We start from the raw sequence: 19,929 nt of genomic DNA on the forward strand, positions 1-19,929 counted from the left end.
CGTCAGCCCCTGATGTGTTTGTTATCAATCTCCTTTGTGACCTGGAGAATGTCTAGCTTTAGTGCTGTGGCATCTGAGGTGAATCTAAGGAAATCTAAGTTGGGCAAGAGGATTAAAGTAGATTTTATTAGGTGCACTAGAAATTCCAGAGCCTTTAGGAAATGCACTGTGGCTGGCGTGTGCAGATTCCTAGCTCTGCTGAAATTGAGATACCAGATCAGTTGCTTGCTTTCCTTTGTGGCTGCATCTTCTGTTGCAGAGGAGTAAGACTTGCCTTCTAGTTGGAAGGTGAGAGGTTGCCAATAAGTAATCAAGCATCTGCGTGTCCCAGGCTGCTTGACTAGATTTAATGTGTCCCTTAAAGGTTCTTGGTGCCAGTATTCTTTTTCTTTCCACTCCCAATATTTTATTACTGCAGAATAGCCTATGTAGCCCTCCTGCTAGCTATGCTGTGTAAAAATCAAATGTAGCCTGTTATGCAGTTTAAAAGCCAGATAGACTGAAGAAAATAACACACCTTTGTGAGAGAGCTTTTCCCAGCAGATGCTGGGCACAGAGGATTTTGTGAACTTATTAAAATTAAAACCAACAACATGTGTATCCTTATATGGCAATGCAAAGTATTATGCAAATAGCTGTCTGTGAGAAACAGATCTGAGCTTGCACTGGCCATGTTCACTCATGCTTGAGGTGTTTTTGGCCATCTTGATATTGTTCTGCACAAAAAGACATTTTTTATGTTTGTGCAGCACTGAATTCCCCAAGATACAAAACAGTGAGATAAATTCAACTGCAGAAATTGGCTGCAAAATAATGGGTTTCTTCCCAACCCCCCAGTTATTATATACTGTTTCTTATAGCACCTCAGATAGTCCTCCTGACACCTTAGAAACTGTCATACATATAAGATATTTTAGAGGGGCGAAGGTATTGGTGATCAGCTACCAAACCTCTAAGTCACTAGCTCAAAACCATCCTATATTAGCAGTAACCAAAAATTATTTAACCTCAGATGGCTGAAACTTTGCCCGTAAACTGGTTTCCATTGTGCTTAAATACCACACCCTCCCATTTGTAGTACATGGGATTACCCAGTATTCAGAAACCTTCATTTTATTTTTATTTCAAATTTTTGGTAATGCTGTGCACTTTGGGCTCCATCTTGCGTCCTCCAAAGTCAGTGGGAATCTTATCATTGATTTCAATAGGAGTATTGGTCCCATATTACTTCAGTGGATTTGCACTGATGAGCTTTGCAGAAGAAGTGTGCTTTAAGGATAGATCTGAGTGATTACCGTGTGGTCATTTTGGTGTAAGAGCACTGGACTGTTCATCAGGAGGCTTGGGTTATATTTCTGTCTCTGCCTCTGTGACTCTTGGCATATTACTTAACCTCTGTGTCTCAGTTTCTCCATCTGTAAAATAGAGATAATGCTGCTGTTGTAAAGCATTTTGAGAGTAAAAAAACAAGTGTTATCTTAGGATAGGGCAAGAAGTTCTGGATGGAGGTGATAGCATGTGAGAAAGTGCAAAGAAAGATTTTTGTGACAAAGATGCACCGTCCCACTGGAATTTTTACTGGAGATGCTCACAGGCCCTGAACTTTGACACACTGCTGCTAGTATCTAACACATCTTCAAGATAAGGAAGCTGATCTCATAAAGGACAGGTCTACGTTACCGCTTAAGTTGATCTAACTTATGTTACTCAGGGGTGGGAAAAAGACACTTCCTGACTCTGAGCCAGGGGTGCCAGAACAGGGTGGGCCAGGGGGCTGTGTCCCTCCAACTTTTTACCAGCCGTAAAGGCGAGCAACAGGGAGAGGTGGTGGACAGGAGCAAACGGGGGGCAGGGCCTCTGGGGAAGAGGTGGCGCGGGGGAGGGGCCTCGGAGGAAGAGGCAGTGCAGGGGAGGGGCCTCAAAGAGGTGGCATGAAGGCAGGGGCTCAGGGAGAAGGGGAGGTGTGAGGGCAGATATTGGGGGAAGGGCCATGGTTCAGGTGCCTGTGGCCCTCCCACTTTCAGGACGCTTCCACTGCTCCTACCTTGAGTGATGCAAGTTACAGCAACCTAAGCGCTGTCCACGCTGGCGCTGTGTCGGCTGGAGATGCTCTTCCACCAACATAGTTCCCACCTCTCATGGAGGAGGAGTATTTATGCTGACAGGAGAGCACTCTCCTGTTGGCATAGAGTGTCTTCACCAGGGGTGTTATAGCGTCGCAGGTGTGCTGATGTAGGACTTAGACCTGCCCAAAGTCTAGATCCTTTAATCACTGTAGCAAAGCTGAAATAATGGTGGTATCATGCTCTAATCCAGAAAGGAAGGCTTGGAGTGTCTGACATTGGGTGCATTAATTTGTTCTTTTAATTTGCAGCAATTGTTTCTGTTTTGCCCATACCATCTTAGAGATGTTGGGGATGCAGTTGCAAGGTTCTAACTCATGCTGACCTTGGTTAGCAGTGCCTTGTTCGTTATGTGGTTTCCTTACAGTTCTGCTGTATATTTTCAGTGCCTAGGTGGTCTTGAATTTAAGACTAAGTATGCGTCTGGCTACTTTTGGACTGTATGAAAGGTTGAAGATCTCTTCGCCCATGAGTTTGCTAGTGAAAGTGTATTTTCTGCTCCAACCTCTTCTGTTAGTGTAATATGAGAACAGTCAGCAAGAGTAGCAGGCAGTTGTTGTTGGTCTTTTCTAGCCAAGCCAGGATTTCCTATAATAATAATAATTAATAATTAGAATATTTTCATCTAAGCCTATCTAATTTAGCCTCACAAATCTCCTGGTATTATGATGTCCCTTTTACAGATGAGTAAACTGAGACCTAGAGAAGTTATGACTTGCTCAGGATCATGCAGCAAGCAGTTGACAAGATCAGGGCTCCAAGAGACCAATCCATAACAACCATTTCATCCTTTAACTACATTGAGCTGCTTCGTGGAAAGCCTCTGAGGGGAAGTTTGTGGTGACTAGGTTCTGCTGGAGTCACTGGAAGATTTGCAATTTTCTGCAAACCTGTTCCTGGATTCCCACTGCTTAACTTCCAGCTGGATGATTCACAGCTGTGCGAACTTACACTCAGATGAGTTAATGGTGTCGCAGTTGAATGTGAAAAAGGTGTGTGTGTGTGTGCGCGTGCATGCATGCAAAGATTTTGAAAAGAAGCTTCTTGCTGAAGGTAACAGGGTGCATTATCTTGACATTTCTTTATCTACTGGGTCATTTTGAGAGCACCTCCAATCCTCTGTAAAATGACTTCTGCAATCTTTTTTTAAGAAAAAGGACGCTGACCTAGATTGTCAATATTTTTGATTTCTTCCATTGTGGTAAAATCAAGTTAACTTTCAGATATGTGGGAATGTTTATAAAACTGGGACAGGTCACATCTACTAGTCAGGAAGTGGGGGAAAATTTGGGAAGGTTCCTCTTTTCGCTAGCTCTTGGCAATAAATGCCAGTAGTTTGATCCTACAGTTTGGAATAAACATATTATGGGCTAGCTCCTTCCCAGGTGTATATTTCCCTCTCCCACTTTGATTTTAAAGATATCCAAACTAGAGTGGTAAATTTTATTTTAAAAAAACCAATTAATTGATTTAAAAAGAAATTAAATTAACTACAGGGTTATTTCTTAAAAATAAATAATTTTTTAAAATTCAATTTGAAATTGACCATGTATGTTAAGGCCTACATTTATTGTAATCTATTAACATAATTTAAATTAAATACAAAAATATTAAACAGTACCTGTTTGCCACCAAGTTAAAATTTTTAAAAAAAAAACCACTGAACTGGCGGAAGTCACTAGCTAAGCACCTAGAAGGGGCTAACCCAGTTTTTGACAACAACAGCCTCTTCTGCAGGTGCAGAGAGAATATTTTTTTCAGTTTATTCAACCAGTTCAGTTCCATTGATTAGTTCATTCAAAGTTAGGAAACCAGCTGGGAGTTGAAAAATAGGGAAAGCTTGTCTTCATTTTCCAATCTATGAATGAAAATGAGGTGTGAGAGTATGAGACCTACTAGTTTTTAAAATCTTAAAGGACATGGTGATGAGAAACAATCAGTTTAATTAATAAATTACAGGTAATATTTCCTTTGTTTAATACATTGAAAAACATGTTTTGATAAAGTTTTTTTTTCTTATGTATCCAGCACATTGAAGGGAATTTTATTTAATAATAAAATTAAAATGCTGTTTTTATGCATTTTAAATTAAATTTGGATTTCCATCCAAACAGAGCTTGACTCAAATTGCAAATAAAAAAGAAATAAGAAATGGATTAGTCACCATATCCTGACACAATAAAAAATATAAAAATTAAGAGTATAAAGTTAAGCTATGTAATTGCTTAAATAAATGTGTATAGGTGTAGTATATTCTGTTGGTTAGCAAAAAGAAACACCAAATTTACTGTAAAGGCTATATTTAATTGCAAATCAACATGTTTTAAACCAATGACAATCAACCTTTCTTTAGGAAAATAACTAAAAAGTAAAAATGTAAAACACATTTAAAACTGATAAATTAAAATCAAGGTTTCCTTCTTGCTGAATTAAAATCAGTGATTTAAATCACTTTGATTTAAATCAGTCCACCTTGATCCAAATCAGCCCACCCTGATCCAAAACCATTAAGCTTCTGTTTGGAAGCTGGTATGTCAGTAGATACTAACTAGGTAATCATAGCATCCCATCAGACTACTGATATAGTCATCCGTAGGGTGCATAGTTCTCATCCTCTGAAAACTCTAAACTCCTGTTGGATTGGTTTAGGCAGGGAGTGAGGTAACAGGAAGGCTGGTTAAAATAATCAAGGCAAGAGGTGACCAAGGCACAGACAAGGATTTTAGCTGGTAGAATGGAGAGGAAAGGATGAAGTTACAGGATTTGGTGATGGTCTGGTTGTGGGAGAAGTGGGCAGAGATACATCTGACGTGCAGATTGTGAGCATCACTAGGCTGTAGGGAGGGCGATGGAATTATTGACATTGATGGAAGGGGGAAGTTTTGCAAGGAAGCTGAGAAGTTCAGTTTTCAGTTGGAAGTGGGATATACAGAAAAAAATGGTCAGTCATGTGTGGCTGCACAGAAGGTAAAGGTAGATTTTGAGAGTCAGCAGGGTAAAGGTGGGAATTGTAGCCATAAGAATGGACTATGCCACCCAGGGATAAGTTGGAGAGGCAGAAGAGGAGGGAGGTCAAGGACGGAGGTAGGCTGACAGTTTGGGAGGAGAGAAATGCGTGTAGATGTGGTCTCCTCTTCTTATTACTTATAATTATTAAATTGTCTGTTCTCTGTCTCCCTCTGCACACTTCTGCCACAGTATGGCTGCTAGTCCCACATCGAGCCCCTGTCAGCTCTCTCTGAGTTTGCAACAAACATGGGGTTTTGCTGTTGTCCAAGCTCTTCATGAGCTGTCTGTGATCTGCATAAGAACTGGACTGACAGTAAAGCTCACAAAATTTCATTTGGAATGGAGTCTCCAAGTCTTCTTCCTCTTTCTCATCATCATTCTCTTTATAGTATTGTAGTAGCTGCTTGGAACCTGAATCGCGGCCCATTGGGCTAGGTACTTTACAAACACTTTCTAGAAAGATGGTTCTTGTCCCAAGAGCTTACAATTGAAGTATAAGATGGGAGACAACAGTTAGATACAACAGATGGATGTGGGGAGTCAAGACAGCAGTGGGATGGTTATGAAGAGTCATCAACTGTGGTTGTAGCATATCAGCTGTCAGACCTTTATCTGATGTGTTTTTTGGTAGGCCTCACATCAGCGGGGAGTTTCAAGGAGAACAATCAGGAGGTTTTTTTTAACGGTCTTTATTTTTTCTGCAATTGTTGTTTTTCTTAGAAGGTTAAACAGCTGTGTTTGTGAGTGACAGACATGGACACCCAGAGGCTTTGCACAGATAATGGGCTAACCGTTGCTAAACACTGGAATATAAGCTATCTGAATTAAGGCTTTTAATGCTGATGATATGCATCAGAGTAGAGCATAATAACCATTTCTTCTTTCTTAAGCCCAGTGCTAGCTGGATGCAGTGTAAGAATATTGTGCTTGCTGCTGTCTGCTACTTCCTTCATTTCTAGTGGAAAGATGTGAAAAGCTCCATAGTGCAGCATATTTTATTTTAGTATAAACTAAAATAAAATACTTATTATTTAACATAACCTCTTGCTGCCTCAGTTTCTTAATTTGTAAAAAGAACATAATTTTTGTATTCTAGCTAAAAAATAAATCTGGCTATGGAGAACTTTTTCCTCTTAGTTCTCCCCTTTCCAATATTGGCATGTAAATATGTCTTTATAACATATGGCCTGTGTTTTCTGATTGCAGCTACCCTTCTTGCACATGCAAATATTAAAGATTTGGGGAAGCATTGTGGCCTAGCAGATAGAGAACTGCACTAGGGTCAGAAGATTTGGGGTCTATTTCTGGCTCTGTCACCAGCCTGCTGGGTGACTTCAGCAGGTCACTTCCCCTTTCTATGCCTCAGTTTCCCTGTCTGTAAGAGGGGATAATGATACTGACCTCTTTGTAAAGCGCTTTGTCATCTACTGATGGAAAGCTTTATAAAAGGGCTTGGTATTATTATTTGTGCTTGTAAATTGGGTGGTTAAGTTCCCAACTATCCGATGTACAATCATGAACCATATGGGTTTTTGTGAGAGACTGCATTGTGGAAAATGTGGGCTTAAGAGCTTTGTAACAGCCCTGTGAAATAGGCACTATTCTACCCATGCAGTCCAGGAGCCTTGAGAGTCCCCCTGCCTAACAAAGGGAATTCCACTGAATTCATGTTTAAAACAATCAACCAACCAACCCTTTCCCTCCTCCCCCACTTCCTTTCTGGAGGATAGGTGGGATTTTCATGCTCCAGTACTGTATTTACAGGGATGAATTTAAGGCAGAGAATTAATCTGGCAAGTCAGTGGCAGACAGAAATAGAATCTAGGAGTCCTGTTTTGTGGGTCTGCTCATGAGATTGCACTGCTTTTGTTCTCATTCTCAGATTGGATTACTCTGTAGATAGGAAACTCTGCCCGTGAAATGTGTCCCTTGCAGTATTTCACCCTTTTAAGAGGATATCTGATTATCAAGGTTTGCCAGAGCTGCACTACACAGAAGCATAGTGTGATTATCTGGATACCAGATGGCAGACCGGGCAGCCATCAGGATTGGACAAGAGGAGTTTCATGTAGATATTGATACAGTCATATCTTTCATGCCAAAGATATCGCCACTCTGATTACTAAGGGTGGTATTTCTTTTAAATTAAATTCTGATCTGTATAACTCTTGAACTGTATACTGTTGTGCAAAGTTTGTGTCTGAAAACAACTGTTAATTTTAGTTTGAGAATCTTAGTTAATGGCCTTCCAATGAGAGAACAATTCAATTGTGCACAACTCCCCAGCCTTCAGAGACAGGGGTAAACATTTTTTAAAACACCTGTGAGTGCTATTTTAAAAGTGATGTAAGTGCTTAAATCTCATTGAAAGTCACTGGGATTTTGCCTCCTCAGCATGTGAGTTGCTTTTGAAAATGTAACTTAGGCACCTGAGTCACTTAGTTGCTTTTGAAAGTTTTACTCAAGATCATCTTGCTGAAGGGAACATGCTGTGTTGTGGAAAACGCTCGTCTCTTTCCCCTTCATATGAACTGATCTAAAAACCAAAAATAAACATTCACGCCACCTACACCTTATGGGAAAAGTGGTGGATATTTTGCATATTTTCCTATTGAGAAGTGAAGGTTTTTACTGTGTGTAAAACAATAGGAGTGCTTCTGTTGGCTGAATTTTAGGGTTGATTATGTCAATTTCTAGGAGTAACTTTTATTTTCTTGGTTGTCAGAGCCTTGTCACTCTTCCTTTTAGCTGTCTGAATTTCCTTAATTAGCAATGTATGTATACATGTAAAGTTTTACCACACCAATCTCTTTAAAATTGCATTCCATCACTTCCTTTTTCTTGCATATCCTAAATGCCAGCTATCTGTTTTATTAGCTCATCTTAAAAATGTAATTTACTTTTTGATTTGTATGAAGTTACTTTTCAAAGAGACATTAAAATTCACCATTTTTTTTCCCTTTTGAAGCTGATCTATTTCAGTTCTTACCCAAGGGACTTTCAAGTACTTTGGTGTTAGTGTATATGTGTTGTTTTTTTTTCTGCTGGGTATTTAGAGCTTGGTTTCTGTGGTAAAATGAAAAGATGAACATGTGTAGCTTTTAACTGCTATGTGATCACTTCTTCCCTTCAGCAGCTCATGCACTTTGTGTTTACATGCTAATTTACAAAGGCCAGACTTCCTGTTACGGCCAATCAGTGAAACAGGGACAGTGTTAAATGAACTTCATAGCACTTCTGCACCATAAATGTCCATAAATGCGCCAAGCATCCACAGCTCCCATTGACTTCAGTCAGTATTTTATTCTTCAAAGCCCAGGACTCCATTTCCATTAAATGTACCTTTTATTTATTTTTATTTTACTTCTTGGGATTTAATCCTCCTCTCCCCCCACCTCACGGCCGACATTTTTTGTGTGCAAGTAAATCAGGGGTGGGCAAACTTTTTGGCCCAAGGGCCACATTTGGGTATGGAAATTGTATGGTGGGCCATGAACGCTCATGAAATGGGAGATTGGGGTGTGGGAGGGGGTGAGGGCTCCAGCTGGGGGTGCGGGCTCTGGGGTGGGGTGGGGGATGAAGCGTTGAGGTTGCAGTAGGGTGCTCCAGGCTGGGACTGAGGGATTTGGAGGGCAGGAGGGGATCAGGGCTGGGGCAGGGGGTTGGGGCATGGTAGGGGTGAAGGCTCCGGGTGGCGCTTACCTCAAGCAGCTCCCAGAAGCAGTGACATGTCTCCCCTCCAGCTCCTACGTGGAGGCGTGGCCAGGCAGCTCTGCGCGCTGCCCCGTCCGCAGGTGCTGCCCCTGGAGCTCCCATTCACTGTAATTCCTGGCCAATGTGAACTGCAGGGCAGTGCTTGGGGTGGGTGCAGGTGTGGAGCCTCCTGGCTGCCCCTATGCGTAGGAGCTGGAGGGGGGGGACATGCTGCTGTTTTCAGGAGCTGCGGTGGAGCGGGGCAAGCCCCTGACCCCGTTCCCAGGCTAGAACACCGGAGCGGGGCAAGCCCAGGTCCCGGATCCCGCTCCCCAGCGGGAGCTTGAAGGCTGGATGTGGCCCCCAGGCTGTAGTTTGCCTACCCCTGATGTAAATGTTACAAAGTGGGATAGAAATAGTTACATGATTAGGGTGACTTTGCCTTACAATTTCAAGCCCTAGCCTTTTCACATTGACTGCTGCCTAATCTAAAAGATCCCAAACTAGAGAGAACTATAAAAAGTTCCGTGAAGTTTTGTGAGCTGCCTAGTGAGAAGTCTTCTGTTTAAAATGTAGTTATAGTCAGGAAAATGGTACTTGTGTGACCTGAATTTGTTAAACTATGGGTGTTAACTGTGCACCTCCCACTAGTTCAGTCTGTCACATGGCTAAATTCCCTGTCGTTTGGAACTTTAGCCCTGTGTGTCTCCTGCGTTGTATCAAATCCTTAGGCTTTGTAACTGTTTCAAATAGTTTTGCGGTTTATAATCTTTGCTCAGTCCACTACAGTATAGTACTTCTCATTAAATTTTACTATCCTTGGATCAGGGCTTAATTTCTCAGAGTATTTCCTGGAGTGCCAGGGTTAGGGGCTTATGCCCCATGAGGGGCACTGGGGCTCAGGACTTGTGTCCCATGGGGGGGGGCGAGGCTTGGGGCTTCTGCCCCACGGGTTTGAAAATATTTACCAGAGCTCTGCTCTGGACAGCTTCGGCTGAACTGAAGCGCTGCCTTGAGTCAAGTTGTTTTCCAAACTGTATGTACACCAAGGTGTGTGAGTTTTCTAGGGTGTGTACTGTCTGTAGATGGCCAGGCCACCTTACTCTCTGATGGAAAAACATTGCTTTGCACTCACAGCCGCACACCATATTCATGTTTTGACTAAAACAACAGGTGTACAGTGGCACACCTTGTCAGTGGCAATTTGATAGTTAATTCTTGGGTTATGTGGAAGTGAGAATGGAGCCATTGTCTCTGCTAACCACAGCAAGGTGCATTTGCAAAAGGAAACTAAAAAAGCTTCTTTACATTCGCTGGGTGCTCATTTGCACACTTTCCTACACTGCAGAGTTCTGTGTGTCTGTCGGATCAAGTCAGGTTTCTGCCCCTCCAAAGAAGAAACCTTCTCATTTTGCAAATGGCTGATTATATTTTCGGAAATCCATTTTTCAAATGCATGAGCAAAATTTTGGCTACAGGCAAAATCATCCTCTGTTCCTGTGTTTTAAGTATGTATGTGTACTCCTATCCATACTTACGTATATATTTCTCTCTGACCATATCACTAAAGTTTTCGAAGCTTCTTATCTTTTCACATCTTATAATCTGTCACCGTCTTCTCTCTCGTCTTCCTGAGACCCTACTTATTCCATCAGGTCCATTCAAAGCACTGCTCCTAAATTACACTTCTTGACATGTTGTTCTGACCATGTTGCCCCCTCTTTGAGTCCCTTCACGGACTCCCCCTTCTCCAGCACATCAAAAACTGACTTCTGGGTCTGATCCTTAACCTGTTGATGTCCTTAGAAAGACTCTGATGGACTTCACTAGGGTTTGGATAAGGTTCCTGGTCCTTACCTGTAAGGCAGTTCATAGCTCAGTTTTTCCCTCCCTACTTACTTGTCCTTATGTATTATCACTTCAGCCCGGCCCCACTAATGAAGTCAGCCTCCATTGTCTGTTTGTCCATGTCTTACACAGGCATCTTTATACGTTCTTTTATGCCTACCTCTCATGCACACAAGACCCTCTGTGGAGTTGTCCATCAAACCACTACTCTTCCTTCCTTCCTGGAAGAAAATGGAGCAAATAATTAAGCAATCCATTTGCAAACACCTAGAAGATAATAATGTGATGAGTAACAGTCAGGAACAGATCGTGTCAAACCAACCTGATAGCTTTCTTTGACAGGTTAACAAGCCTTGTGGATGGGGGGGAAGCAGTACACATGGTATATCTTTCAGAGTAGCAGCTGTGTTAGTCTGTATTTGCAAAAAGAAAAGGAGTACTTGTGGCATCTTGGAGACTAAAACATTTATTTGAGCATAAGCTTTCGTGAGCTACAGCTCACTTCATCGGATGCATTCAGACTAACAAATTTATTTGAGCACAAGCTTTCGTGTAGCTCACGAAACCTTATGCTCAAATAAATTTGTTAGTCTCTAAGGTGCCAAAAGTACTCATTTTCTTTTTTTGGTATATCTTGACTTTAGTGAAGCTTTCGATACAGTCTCACATGACCTTCTCATAAACAAACTAGGGAAATACAACCTAGATGGAGCTACTATAAGGTGGGTGCAAAACCGTTCCCAGAGAGTAGTTATCAGTGGTTCACAGTCATGCTGGAAGGTGCATAACGAGTGGGGTCCTGCAGGCATCCGTTCTGGGTCTCGTTCTGTTCAATATCTTCATCAGTGACTTAGATAATGACCTAGAGAGTACACTTATAAAGTTTGCGGACGATATCAAGCTGGGAGGGATTGCAAGTGCTTTGGAGGATAGGATTAAAATTAAAAATGATCTGGACAAACTGGAGAAATGGTCTGAAGTAAATAGAATGAAATTCAATAAGGACAAATGCAAAGTACTCCACTTAGGAAGGAACAATGAGTTGCACACATACAAAATGGGAAATGACTGCTTAGCAAGGAGAACTGCGGAAAGGGATCTTGGGGTCATAGTGGACCATAAGCTAAATATGAGTCACCAGTGTAACACTGTTGCAAAAAAAGCGAACATGATTCTGGGATGTATTAGGAGGAGTATTGTAAGCAAGACACGAGAAGTTACAGTTGGTAACAGCTGGGTAGATGGCTTGTAGGGATTTCTGAAGTTTATTTTATTTATTGGTTACAATGAATAAATATATATCGGACTTGGAACCATCTAGCTGGGGTGAAGCTGGCCTATGCATATGCATTTTCTTAGAGAAACTTTCTGTTTCCAATTGTTTGTTACATCCAGAGGGTTAATTTTGTCATTTATTCTGAGTTTGTACAGCACAATGCATAAGGGTCCCAGTCCTGATTAGTCCTTGCCTCTAGGCACTACTGTATTAAAAATAATAGTCAGATTGTTCAAAATAGGCATTATTTAAATAAGTATTTATCTTGGTAACTTGTTTGAATAGAGAAAAATAAAGATTTCTTGGGTCAAAAGTTGTCGGGCAAAAAACTTGAGCCCTGCTGCAATGGGAGCTCCTGGAGGCATGGTGCATATAATCCATGCAACATCTGTGTTATAATACTATTTATCTACTTCCCAATCCATAGAAATTAAGACTTGCCTAAGGCCATTCATCTCATTGGCAGAACTGGAACTGGAATTTGAGCCACATGCTTAGGCCACTATACTATGCACATGCATAGGCCACTATACCACGAGTCCACTTGAATAAGTTGTCAAAATCGAGAAGATGACTGACTAGCCTCCCAAGGAAATCCTTTTAAACTCCACAGAAATAGCCATATAATGGAATGGATGAAATGTAAACTAGAAGCCTGACATTTTGAAACCGGTTTAGCGGGTTCTGGCTGTCCAAACATGAGATTTACTAGAATAAATGTGAGGTTTTTCTCTTTCTCACCTTGCTGGGTTTGAGTCTGTTGCTTTATTTGATTTGTTTTATGGTTCTATATTTCCTTGGGATGTGTGCCAGTTGTATTGTTCTGAGTACTCTTTTATGGACTAACAGGGAGTTTCAGAGTAACAGCCATGTTAGTCTGTATTCGCAAAAAGAAAAGGAGTACTTATGGCACCTTAGAGACTAACCAATTTATTTGAGCATAAGCTTTCGTGAGCTACAGCTCACTTCATCGGGAGTTGAAACTCTAAGTACTACCTTTCGGGCCCTGTGTGATTTCCATTATCTGGTGGGAGCACGATCAGGCCATTGGTGTCAAAATTTACCCTTGGACATACATACTGATGTAATGGGAGTCCTTGTGCATATCTGGGGGTGGAACTTGGCTTTATATTTTGAGCACACAGTTGGGAAGATGAAAGGGTCTAATGCTTCAAGACAGCAAGAGAGTGTCAAATGATAGAATTTCTGGTGCATTCTACGAGTATCGCTGGGGCAGGAGTTATTTTCTGTTTGTATTTCCCAGTAAAAGACCATTCTGTTCAACTGCCAGTGCATTATAGATCTTTGATTATAAGATCTTGTCAGTATAGCAAACTTATCAGACTGAATTTGTGACATTTTTAATAAAATCTTTCTCCAGGGTATGGATTTCCCTGGCTATACCCTTTTCTCTTTCAGTCAGGGGCAGCCAGATTGGATAGTGGAGTTGTAGAGTTTGATCCTACGGTGAGCTCTATGCCTGTGAAGTCAGCGGAGCTCTGCACAACAGCAGGGTCATGTCTGTTGTGGCTCTTCCCCTCTCTCTCTGGGGGTCTAGCCCACGATTTTCACCATGACAGTGCCCTGGAGAGAGCACTTGTTCCAAGCGTGTTGTCCCCCCTCGCAATACACAATATAGGCCGTATGGAGAAGCCTATAGTACTTAATACAAAAGGATAGCCTTCTATAGGGTGGCCTAGTTTTAGTCATATAAAATTCAACACACAATTATGTATCTTTATATAAAATTCAACAAAGGTGGTTAAAAAACAGCCTTATAGAATGGTTATCCTTTTCTATTCTAGAGTTTATTTAGGATAGTTTCTACAGCAACCTATTGATTTCATCCCTATAAAGTTCTATAGAATGTTTTTTCTAAGGGAAATAAAGTATAATAATTTCAGGAACATAAAAGATACTGAATTTGAACTCTTGAAAGGGAAGTTGACCTATGTCACACTCATTTTTTCTGTTCTCCCTCCCTCGTAACCTCCTTCCCTCATGGTTGAGCTTAGTCACATAGGTCCAGTTTTTTAAAGGTATTTAGGTGTTTTTGTGCTCACTTGGTGCCTAAATCCCTTTTGAAAATGAGATCTAGACACCTAAATCTGTTAGGCATTGCAACACTGAGCAGAACAATGCCTAAATATCTTTTAAAAATCTGATCCTAACCATTCAGCTACCTGTTCTAACTGGGTAATAAGTTTACTACCTTATTTGTCCTCCAATTAAATGAATTCTAAAGCACATCTGAGCAGAGCCTGGGGTGCAGTGTGGCTCTTCTCATCCACACACAAAACTTATTCCACTTTAACTATGCCGATATAGTTAAAACTGTATAACCCCTGCTAGTATAAAAGTGCTTATAACTGGTATAGCTTATTCCTGTAAGGAAAGGGGAATGAGCTGTACCTTGTATCAGTATAACTGCGTCCATGCTAGGGGTTGTACCAGTATAACTATAGTGATTAAAAAAAAAATCACGTCCCTAACCAAAATAACACACACACACACACACCAGAGAGGGTGAGAGCATGAGAGTGAGGTATCAGGGCTATAATGCAGAGAAAAGATGGTGGGGGTGTGTGCGTGTCTGTGTGCATGCCTGCAATAGAGAGAAGAAATTAAGCAAGCTTGACTCTTTCTATGTTAGAGGTCAGTATGGAGAAATAGTAACTCAAAGTGGAAGCAACAATTAGGGTTGGGAAATCTTAGTTTTTATCTCTGGGTTTTGTGTGTGGTGTTCAGTAGAGTTACAGTGGTGTTTTGTGGTTTATCTCTGGGTTTTGTGTATGGTGTTCAGTAGAGTTACAGTGAAGTCAAATTTCAGAGTAGCAGCTGTGTTAGTCTGTATTCGCAAAAAGAAAAGGAGTATTTGTGGCACCTTAGAGACTAACAAAGTGAGTAGCTCACGAAAGCTTATGCTCAAATAAATTTGTTGGTCTCTAAGGTGCCACAAGTACTCCTTTTCTTTTAGCGAAGTCAAAGTTTCCCCAAGCCAATGGCTCATTGGGCTGACATGGTTAAAGCATGTCAGTTTCATAGCTCACAGTACACAAGGGAGGGATGAGGCCAGTATCATGTCAGACTGCCTTTGACTGCCCTAACCCCATGGATCAGGTACCCATTTTGCAGTTGTGTGAACTGAAGGTGGCCTTTCATTTTGAGATCCATCAAGACAAAACCCATAACCTTCAAGACTGGAGGTCTGGAGTGGTGGCTGAGTGGTTAAGGCACTCAAGTAAAGTTACAGGGAATCTGATAAATGTTTCCCTGTTGCTTTACTTTGAATTGAAATCTGCTATCTGCACCCTGATGTGTCTTTGTCAAACTCCTTTTGACATGCTTGAGAAGTAACACCAACATTTTCAAATGTGGATGCTGTGACACTATGGTAACCTGTCACAGACACCTTAAGATAAGCTGAGATCCATTTTAGGTACCTAAGTAAGAATTTCAGAGGGGCTGAACATTCAGTGGGAGCTCTTCATTGCTCAACATTTCTGATATTCAGGCTACATATTTCAATACCTAAATGTATATTTAGGAGCCTACTCTATGCAGCCACATTTGAAAAATTTGGATGGAGATTTTTTCCACACTATTCTTACTGGGAGTTGTTGGGTGGAGTCTGGGAGAAGGAGTGGTCACTTTATTTTGCAGATAAATATCTGGGGGACATAAAGCTCCTTGGGGCAGGGACTGTATCTTTGTTCCATGTTTCTACAGAACCTGGTCAAAGGCTGCAGCTTATAAGGGCTACCTCAATACAAAATAATAATTTTCTTCCCCTTTCCTAGCAGTAATGTCATCTCTGGGATAAACAACTCCAAATGGAGAAGTAAGTTTGGCCTGGGATAGTCTCACTCACAATAAGAACTTCCCAGGTGTATGACTATTCTACCATCCAGGCTTTGCTGATCAACCCTCTCCACCACCGCACACCAAACTACATCACACAAAAATTAATCATCCCACAGAGCTTTAGAAACAGGTGGTTAGCCCTTCCCCTCTTTATTTCACTACATTTGATATGTTGTGATCTAGTAGCAAGGAGATGCTCTTTTAAAATACATTGTCTGTATCCCTGAATTGTAAACACACACAAACAGAAACCCCCAGTCAGTTTCCTCTGACACTGTATGGTTTGATAAACACATTTCAAGAGCAGCTGTGCAACTTTATTTATTTATTTATTTTTGGTTCAGTCCTCATCCTGTAAGCAGTAACTCTTGACTTGTCAAAAGTAGGAAGAGCCGTGTGTACTTCTGTCCAGTCTATGGGCAGAACGAAACCACTTCCTCAGTTTTCTAATAAATACCTTATCGTAAGAGAGCACATATTCTATTTCAGTGCTGCCTCACAAATATTATGCAGACCCTGGCCTCCGACTATGATAAGCAGAGGACTGACTCTAGGCCACATATCAGCACAGTGTTCTCCTTTCATGATTTTTTTAAAGTGTAGCTGTGCTCTGTGGGAAGGCATAGGTCACTCAGCAGTGCTAAAAGCTGTATTAAAAGACAGAGACCTGTTTGGATCTGAGCAGAGGAAGGTTCATAGATAGCTTAATGGTTACATTGAGGCTTAGCCAAAGAAAGTTCTAAAACATAAGTGTAAAGTGTAGATTTCCTCACAAAAACTGCTCAAGTTCTGCAGACCAGAAAAGGTTTGAGTTGGTTTCGTGGTGCAAATAAAGTAACATCAATTGGTGGTGGTGGTGGTGTGTTGTCCCTTTAGAGTACCCTCAAACAGTTTGCCAGTCAAAAAGGGAACTCCAGCGTCAAAGTAAATGACACTTGCAAAAGTGTGCGGACAACTCTTCCCGTCAAGCCTATTGATTTTATACATAACTTGGTCAGTGGAGAGAGTGTAACAGTCCCAGGAATGTTGTCACTGCATTATTTTAAGTTTCTGCAAAAAAGCTACCCTCTTCTTCCTCTCCCACTCTCCTCTGTCCCAGCCTTGAGGGCAGAAACACATTTAAGCAGTCACCACCATAGCAAGTCCCAATACAATGATAATAATTAATAAATGTTTTGACATGTTTGTCTTCCTGCATTGGTCTCTGCTGGAATTATGTAAGTACAGTTTGTACTGACACATGTTATTTTCTTTCAGTGGATCTGAGGGAAATAAAGGAAATTCGCCCTGGGAAAAATGCAAAGGATTTTGAGCGCGGGAAAGCAACACAGCATAAAGAGCATTGCTTCACTATTTTTTACGGTACCCAGTTTGTTCTCAACACCTTAAGCTTAGCAGGTAATTTTTTTTGTCTGTCTTCTTTAAGCCTCAAATAGTAAACCTTTTAGACGAGAGACCTATAGCATTGACAGAGCAGTAATGCAAAGCTTAGGTTGTTTTTCTTTTTCCCTGGCCTTCCTAAAACATACCAAACATTCAAAATTGAGGAGGGTGAGAGAGAGCACCCTTTCCCACTTACTGCTTTTAATGCCCTTGAATTGTGGCATTTGTAATTTTTATGTAAAAATAATTTATTAGGTGAGATTTTTTTCCTTGTGCTGTTTAAAAGGATCATTTTCATGGCTTATGAGTGGGTCATTTTAGGTGTTTGAATTGTTGCAAGCAGTCTTGTACCCTCCTTGACACCAGCTCTGTATGTTTTAGGAAGATGAAATGCCTATCACTCACTGCAAGGCACAAGTATAAGTGAGGTATAAGCAGCAAATATATAGTAAATCCCTATGTGTGTGTTTCTGTTGATTCATTTCTTTATACCCTGCAGCTCCCTGATGTCCCTTTAGAAGGAACATTATAGAGAGGCTTTTTTATGAAGTACTTATCTTTTATTCATTCACTCATGTTTAGCAGTGTAGATCCTTTCTGGTTAAATATCTCAGGTGAGATTTTTTTTTTTTAACACTGGAGACCTGTGTGAAATCCTGGCCCTATTGAAGTCAATGGAGATTTTGCCATTGGCTTTACTGCGGCCAGAGTCTCGCCCCTGAGTCTGAAACCTGCCTGGGGTCACACATAAAAGTGAATTTAGGATCCATAGCCTACTTCTTAGTGACCACATCAGAAAAAACTACCACACAACTGGCAGGGTCTGTTTACTTAGGCCTGTTTATACTGCAAAATTAAGTCAACCTAACTTACGTTGGCATATGGCTGTGGCAGTAATTACATTGCTTGTGTGTGTCTACACTTTGCTTCTTGTGTCAGCAGTGTGCTTCCTTACCAGGAGCACTTGTATCAATTGTACTGTCAGTGTGGGACGGCTTGTGAAAGCCAGCAACAGTCGATGTAAGCAATGCAGTGTGTACGCTGACGTTGTGTTGACCTAACTATACGACTGTGACTTTACACTCCTAATGGAGGTGGAGTTATTAAGTCGGCGTAGCAGGGCAGTTACATCAGTGGGAGTGAAATTTAAGTGTAGACACTTCCATGGTTAGGTCAACCTAAAATGGCTTGCCTCGACCTAACTCGGTAGTGTTGACCAGACCCTACGAGAGGGCAAGGACTGGAATAGGAGGTGAATTGCATGCTCAAGTGCACCGTAAGGACTGTGCATGTCTATATGAGGAGAAGGGATGTTAATCAAATTGAAAGACAGGGAATCAAAAACTAATACAAGGAAATACTTTTTATGTGCAACACAATATTATGCTATGAATCTCTTTGTCACAAGATATCATTGGACACACAAGCTTAGAAAGATTCAAAAATGGATTGGATATTTTTATGGAAAATGAGATAATCGAATTACATTAAAAAGGGTGTTTTTAAAAAGAGCAAAAACTAGAGTTTTGGATGTGATATAAACCCTTATACTTCAGGGCATAAGACAGTTCCTAATCAATGAGATTAGGAAGAAATTTCTCTTTAAGACGGGGATAACTACCTACTGAAGGGGTCTTGAATCTTCTTTGTTACAGGAATATATGGACTGCTGGTTTCATTGCTTATGGGAATTCCCTTGGTCCTATGCTAGATCAGCATTGTCAGTTTCATGAGCATTAAATTCATTTGCAAAATTGTAATAAAAACTGAAGTAATTTTTAAGATGTTCCTAGTAGAGTAGAGAAGTGATCAGTGTGTTGTGTTATAATCCTAACAGTCATAGAGATTTTTTTTAAATGTGGAAGTGATGCTCTCCCTAGTTGAGGTACTTTCCCATGTGTGTAAGTAAACCCTGTATTTATGCTTGTAAAATAATGTACAGTTAATTGCACAGAGGATTGGTGTACTAAATGTGGGTTTGCATGTGAAGGAGTATGCTCAAATTTTGTGTGTTGAAAATTAATGGCTGCTTGTGAAAATTTGGCTCTACATACCAGATTTGAATTTAGATTAAGCCCAGAATATCCTTGAAATTTCAGAATGTGCAGCATCATTTTAAATATAATTGTGCCCTGAGCACTGTTGGGCTGTATTTTCCCCTTGTTATTTTTTCTCAGAATCTAGTCTCTGCAAGTAGTTTGAGAACAATCAGTACAAGGAGGTCTGTTGCTATAACACAGATTCTTAGAACAACATGACTAATATTTTCAATATCAGGAAAATCCTTTTCTTTGTTAAAGCACTTTGTCTTGGTTTCTGAGAACAATACAAGGTAACTGTTACTTAACGGGGAATGGCAGCTTTCTTTACACACAGAATAACTTTGGGACAGTTAGACTAGCAGTGGGTGGTGTCTGTCCTTTCCAGAAACGTAACTAATTGAAAAAGATTTCCACAGGGATCTGAAGCTGGGCTCTGCTTCAGTTTTGGAGAATACAGCATTGTTTGAAAGTATAATTTTAAAAACAATGTGTATCTTTTGAGAGACTGTTTTTGTTTTAAAGGATATTGCAGAAATTGCTCAAGTTGGAGATATTGGCAGGAAATAATTCTTCGGGAGGACTGTTTTGGTGGAGGGAAGCTTTGATGAATTTCTGAACTGGAATGCTATAATGCAGGGCTGTCCAAATTCTGCCCAAAGGCTGCACCTAATCTGCAGCATGAAAGGGAAAT

General features: G+C 40.8%; 1 protein-coding gene across 2 annotated transcripts in view; it reads left to right on the plus strand.

Annotated features, from left to right (window-relative positions):
• The window catches only part of PLCG2 (phospholipase C gamma 2), a 93,737-nt gene that overhangs the window by 15,565 nt on the left and 58,243 nt on the right, over window positions 1-19,929 (plus strand). For both annotated transcript variants that reach the window (XR_007359281.2, XM_048870685.2), the window contains exon 3: window positions 17,071-17,211. Coding sequence is in view for 1 of the 2 variants with exons in the window: in XM_048870685.2 (XP_048726642.1) it covers window positions 17,071-17,211 (141 nt within the window). In the remaining variant the exon portion in view is untranslated. The remainder of the gene's footprint in view (window positions 1-17,070; window positions 17,212-19,929) is intronic.

Source organism: Caretta caretta, chromosome 12 (assembly GCF_965140235.1).
Source record: "Caretta caretta isolate rCarCar2 chromosome 12, rCarCar1.hap1, whole genome shotgun sequence".
In the NCBI taxonomy this organism is placed as follows: domain Eukaryota; kingdom Metazoa; phylum Chordata; order Testudines; family Cheloniidae; genus Caretta; species Caretta caretta.